At 35.6% G+C, this 6,762-nt stretch overlaps 1 protein-coding gene across 1 annotated transcript; it reads right to left on the bottom strand.

The window, feature by feature from the left end:
* LOC105155542 lies at positions 1–4,155 on the bottom strand. Its single transcript, XM_011071436.2, has 2 exons — positions 2,443–4,155; positions 1–1,472 (listed from the first exon to the last, which is right to left on the bottom strand). Exon 1 carries the CDS (start codon positions 4,052–4,054, stop codon positions 2,732–2,734), a length of 1,323 nt encoding a protein of 440 aa, XP_011069738.1. The 5' UTR covers positions 4,055–4,155; the 3' UTR covers positions 1–1,472; positions 2,443–2,731.

The following is a 6,762-nucleotide window of genomic DNA, read 5'->3' as shown; positions in this document are numbered from 1 at the left end:
TCACATCAGTTGATAGGGAAAACTTGATCTGAATTAAGGTCTTCCGAAATGATAAGAGTTTTCATTTGGACTTTCCAATATTTCATGTCCCAATAAGTATCAATACAGTTATAAAGTTTGACATGGAATTTCCAAAATGTTTCTTCAAATATAGGAGAAAACTTTGTTAACAGTGTGGTTGAGTTTAGTGATAAATATTTAAGGGGGCTTGCACAAGGAAATGAGGTGATTATACTGTAGGAGAAACAGAAAATGAATGTACTATCACCTTGAACATGAGCAAAGAAAATAATTGCTGATTTCCTTCACTTTTTACCGCTGTTCACTGTGTAGACATGGATGCGTTAGCAAGCACTGCAACAAGATAAGATCTGCCTCTGGCCTTTTCAACATTTTCTAGCACTAGACAACAGCGCCAAAATACTTAAATCTTTGTAGGAGCTAAGCAAAGCCTTATAAGCTGGAGACACTATAGTTCCAACTGATGTGGAACTAGGTGCTACATTAATCTCTGATGGAAATTTGGGGGCATCAAATTGTGCATGTTGTAGCTCCTTTCACTGAAATACCTCCCAACGGCATGCAACTGTAAGTGGTGTAATTGTAATTGTGTCCATCCAGCAATTCAAAAAAGGGATGATACTGAACCAATTATGTTCGGATTACTGGTACCGGTAATTGTTCGCATTCATCATTGGTATATAATAGAAAATCAACTAAATGTCAAACCTATAAAGGATTGAAGGGCAGATTAAGTAATTGAAGATTGACCCCGTGAAAAACCATTATGGACTCATCACAGGTCTCCAGTAAGGCAATAACACTACAGTATGTGAAGATGTTTCATGACCAGATGCTCACCAAGTGTAAAACTACTCTCCTAGCATATTGTTCCCTTTCAAGGTTCCTGTGCAAAGCCATTAGAATATTTATAAAAAATCTCACTAGACTAGATGCATTCTGTACCCATAAATTTCCTATTTATAAAGCTTAGTATGGTTAGAGAAACAATCTCTAATAGGATGCTATTACCATCTCTGCTGTTGGGTGTCTTCACCACTTAGTGAATTATTTCAAACTATCACCAAAATGGAAATCAATCTAGATGCAGTACCACCATCAGAACGTGACGCTGTTGTTCTCATTCGGAAGAGATTGCCAAAGTGAGACCCAGTTTTCCAGATTCTGATCATTGGACTTGAGAGGAAGCTTTCCCAATATTTACAAACATGATATCAGGACTTATATTTGCACTTATCAAGTGCAATTCCTGGACAAGGCCATGTCAGTCCAAGGACTTGAACCTAGGAGAGAACCAAAGGAAATAGTACGGATCTTCTTCACCCCCATACAACACTTCATCTGCTTCCTGTATCAGGGGGCTAGTCCCGGCCCATGGTTTAGGCATGGTGAGAGCTGACTCCCAAGAAAATATTCATCACAAGTTGCAGTCATTCCCAATAGGCAAGTTCCTACACCAGAAGCACTTCCTGAAGCTGTTATACTTATTAGAATGAATATTTGATGTTGATGTCATAATTTTCTATCATATGATAGAAAAGGCGGAATCCCTAACCATATGATTTAGTCAAGAATTTCTCACTGCTTGGGTTGATTTTACTTTGTCAGCAAAGTCATACTCACACTAGTCTACTTTTCACCTTCTTCTCGTCAAGGTTGAAGATTGGTTGGTTCTACTTTTCTGCCTTACGCATTACTAATGACTTAAAATTCTATGGATGTTTACAAAAATGACTTCAATTCTATCTCCACCTCTTCGTTTAAATGTAACAACACAAACTTTTATCACAGCACATCATGAATATTTTATTCATATTATTAGGAAGAACTAGTTTAAATGATTTTAGAGCCATTACACCATAAAAGGTGTATTAGAAATATGAGACTTCTGGACGTAAAAGGTATCTTTTCTGTTGCATCTGGTGTAATTATTTTTTAAATTCAATTTCCTAAGTTTAGTATTCATTCCTCCACTGAGTTTTACACTGAGAAGCATATGAAAAGCTTGACAGATAAACTGAAACGGAAGAAGCAAAAAATAAGACATACCTCCCTATAAATAGTACTTCATCCAGAAGGATAGTCCAGTGTCATATTTGTCGGAGAAACTATAGTTTCATTATTTTCCTTCTTCTGCTGATGCACATAATACATGTTTTCTTCGAGGATTAAAGGAACAAGATATTAAGGTTGATGAAAATTTGGATCCTATAAAGTTTTATCTTATGTGCAACTCCTGTGCAGCTGGCAGTAACCAGCATGAGCTTTTTATAGAGTTAGCTAGATTAAGAAGCTAATTAATGCATGTGATCAACAGAAACCCATGCAATAGAAACATCTTAATATTCCTAAACGTCAAATTTAAGCAAAAAAATGCATAAAAGTAACAATAATAAAAGTATATAAGTTGAAGTAGCAAACCGCAAAAATGGGGGAATGAGGTTGAGCATCAGGATTCTGAACCATCAATTCTCAGAAAACATTTCCAGCCTTCACATTCAAACAATATTCAGAAAGTTTGTTTGAACATCTTAAATAATTTCCAACAGAAACCAAGAATCCATGATACAGAGAATGAACATTTTAATGCCAGTAACAATCTTCATGCTGTTTGCCTCTACTTGGACAAGCATACTTTCCAAAACCAAGCACACAACCCCGTACTATCCAATACAATTGTTCACACCAGGTCTGCAAACCTCTAACTGTATCAAAAGTATACATCATTTTCTTCTTGCAATTCCTCATCTTCGCTATCCAAGAAATAATCGCCCTCCTCATCCTCACTGCTATCCCCCCTAAGAGGAACATCATCATTATTCCTTTGATCTAACCGTGCTCTTATCCAATCAGCCTCCTTTTCATATTCTTCCTCCCCTTCCGAAAATGAAGAAATTCTCAAGCCATTAAACTCTATATTTCCCACAAGTTCATCCAAACTCTGCTCTGTATATGCCAATTCCCCATCAAACTCACTAACTGAAAACCTCCCACTTCTTCTCTCATCCAACTCCCTCCATTCTTTACTTGTCAACTCCAAATCACTCTCTTTAATCTCTCCATTCTGCACCCTAATCCATGGCACCCAAACATCGGCATGCCTCCCCAATGCTCTATCCCGATCTCCGACTACCACCGTCCCCAAATTAGCCTCCCTCGCCTTCCTTAACATCTCAGAAAAATCAGAATCATCCGAGACTAACACAATCCAATCAACACCCCTGCTCATAGAATGCAGCATTTGCCGCTTCAGCGCCCAATCCGCAGCCTGGGGCTTATCCTGCACCGTCTTAACGTACACCCCAGCCCGCCTCAGCTCCTGCGCCAACCCATACCCGATTTTCGGGGTCAACAAACTGCGTGCTGCCTCATTGTACTTCTCATTCCCATCTATAAATCTCTCCTTAAACCGCTGCCGCTTCTTGCCCTTGAGGCTCCTCATTCTGTTCAACTTCTTCTGCCTCTCCCTCTCGTGCAACTGTCGGAAATGCTTCTTCAAATCCATATTGGTCTTACATTTCCTCCCGCACACGGAGCAAACGTACGGCTCAGAAGCCGTCGATTGCCCCTTGCGCTCGAGAAAATCAAGATGGCGTCTTTCGCGGCGTTCTTCCACAACCCACTGGGGGACGTGTATGAAAGCGTGGCGATTTGCGTAAGCCGACATATCAATCACATCCCCGAATTTCTGGGCCATCAATTTGAGCGCCAGGGCTGCCTCGTACGGCGGCCCACGCGGCGGCTTGTTATCCAAATCCCATAAAACCACCACTTTCTTCGCCTTTGCTGCGTATACTCCCTCTTTGGTTCTCACCATGTCGATTTCTTGATTCGAAACACAGGATTTTATTGGATGCCATCGATGCGGTCTACAATTAAACAAATTTACCGGTTTTTTGAGATTAAAGGGAAAGTACACACCACAGTGAGGCTTGAGTTTGTGTGCGTGAGATGGGAACGGGAAGAATGGGAATTGGCGTTTGAGAGGCGGACGTTCAATGGAGCTGAACAGGGAGCTGCTGATGATTGCCATTTTTAAAGGTTTTGGAGCTCACCTTTGGGAGAATTGAGCAGCTAGTGAGGAGAGCAAAGTGATCTTCCATTTTCAATTTGAGTAATCATTTCTCAGGCATTTTATCTACAAGTTGAAGATATTTGGGGGATAATTACATTTTTGGTCCTCATATATTGTCATTAATTCGTTTTCAGCCTCTACATATATTAAAATTTTATTTTCGTCCTTTAATTTTTAAAATATTAAACAATTTCAATCTTTAAACTTAATTAATCACCATTTTGCCCTTTCAGAAAAAATATATAGTCCAACTATCTTTTTTCCATACTAATGATCAGGCCCAACATACTTTCGAAAATAAAATTAAACCTTTATAAATTCATACTTTTCTTTTATCACCTTGTTCCCGAGTATTTTAAGTCCTCAGTATTTTCAGGTAGTATGACTGAAGGAAGTCTATAAAATTGAGGATTGGAATATCGAGGGAACAAAGCGGTCAAAGAAAAGTATGAATTTATGAAGGTTTATTTATTTTTGAAAGTATGTTAGGCCTAATCATGAGCACAGAAAAAAGATAGTTAGACTATATATTTTCTTTGAAATGGCAAAATGGTCATTAATTAGATCTAAGCACCGAAACTGTTGATATTTTAAAAATTGAAGGACTAAAATAGAATTTCAATATATTTAGAGATTGAAATGAATTAGTGACAATGTATGAGGACCAACACTGTAATTATCCTAGATATTTGGATACAACTTATAAATGAGGGATAATTGCACTTTTGGTTCGAAATACAATCAATAATTCGTATTTTATCCTCAAATGATTTAAAATTACAATTTTGGTCTTCCAATTATTACTTTTTTTTTTTTTGCATTTTCGATCCTTTTCGCTAATGAACCGTTAAATTTTTTTTATATATTGGGGTAACACTTGGTCCTAGGGTGAACTAAATTATATTTTAACTAATTAATATCCAGTGTCAAGACTTGGGAGTATTGTATTTTTAAAAGATAAAAAAAATATGAATAATTTTATTTAGATTTTAAAATATGAAAAGAAATAAATTATAAATTATCTAAAAGTTTAAATTTAAAGTAATTAATTGATATAAAAACACAAAAGTATATTAAATATGAAGATAAATTTACATTATTAATTTTACTAACTAAACTTATTTAGAAAAATGGATAAAAATAATCATTGCGAATCTCATTGTTAAAGATGGCTTAAATAAATAAAGTAAATGCATTATCACTATTCGTAATGAAATTAAATATGTAAGGTCTTTTCAATTCAGGTTTCAAATTTTCAAAATATGTGTAGATATGCCAAAAAAATGAACCAAAATACCTTTTGAGTCTTGATATTAATACTTGGTGAAATTCGACATACTTGAAACCGGAGTATACTGAAAAAATTTAATGGGCTTGTAAGAGGTAAAAGAGGAAATATAATGCCTATGATCTTTGTTTTGACAGCAACAACGGTGATTGTTGAAAATTTTATAGATAATTAGAGGTGGACTGGACGGAGAAAAAAGATAATTAGTTCTCCTAGTTTTGATGATTGGACAGATGCTCAACATATTGTGAAATTTTTGAAATTATTTTACTCTGTCACTTTAAAGATATCAGGAAATTCATACATTACACCAAATGCATTGTTCTATGGATTGATGAGAATATATGCTAATATTGAGAACGTGGTCAAAAGTAAGCATATTTTCTTGTAGAGAATGGCTATTAGAATTAGAGGGAAGTTTGACAAATATCCGTCAGATACTTAAAGTATGAACAGGTTGTTGTTTGTTGCCGTCTTGATCCTCGTTACAAGATGAAGTATGTTTGATATTGTTTAAACTTTATGTATAGTGTTAGAAGTTCTAATGTTTCAAGTTTGGTGAAAAATATTGAGAATGCACTAAGTGACCTCTATTATCATCACTTGTAGCTCTATAACTCTCATACTTGTCGAGTTATGATAGGTGCATGAACTCAAGATATTAAAGGTTCATGAACTTGGAGACATAATGAAGCTCATAAAGTCCAGTTTCGATAAACGGATCAAAATGAAAATGCATGCGGAACATAAATTAGAATTGTTGTAGTATTTGAGTGAAGCTCTTGAGAAAAGAGACAAGGCTTTTGATATCTTAAATTTTTAAAAGTCTTTTTCGAGTATCAAGGGATGTTTTGACAATTATTCTATCCAGCAGGGCTTTCTATGCAAGCAATTAGTAGGAGTAGTCGCCTACTTGATTCTTTTAGGAGCTTTTTAGATCAAGAAATAGTACAAGCCCTCGTATGTGCTTACAGTTAGTTGTATATTAAATTAATTAATATTGAAAAAACAATGAATGAGACTGAGAAACTTAAGAGAGGCTCATAGAATGAATAATATTAGTTTATTTGATACATAAACTTTTATTTGTGACTTTAGAATATGTATTATGAAGTTACAAATTTTATATACTTAGAATAGTTGAATTTTAAGATTTATTTGATTGCACAGGTGATTGGCTCTATACTAAAATTTGCAAAAATTGCCCCAACCTAATTGGACTGCAAAGTGTGGTTTTTATGATTGTTGAGTTGAGTTTGGGCTAAACTTTTTAAAAATCGTAAATATTTGGATTGAGCCAAAAAATTATCTAAATTGACCAACCTATACCGTGTACACGCCTATCAATATTATGATTGGAAGTCTACCCCCATTCGGA

Source organism: Sesamum indicum, linkage group LG2 (genome assembly GCF_000512975.1).
Source record: "Sesamum indicum cultivar Zhongzhi No. 13 linkage group LG2, S_indicum_v1.0, whole genome shotgun sequence".
Classification (NCBI taxonomy): Eukaryota; Viridiplantae; Streptophyta; class Magnoliopsida; order Lamiales; family Pedaliaceae; genus Sesamum; species Sesamum indicum.
This window is presented reverse-complemented; position numbering and strand designations above follow the sequence as displayed.

Bases quoted from the DNA above. Each gene is read 5' to 3' on its own strand.
- LOC105155542 (XM_011071436.2), bottom strand. From the start codon at position 4,054: ATGGCAATCATCAGCAGCTCCCTGTTCAGCTCCATTGAACGTCCGCCT.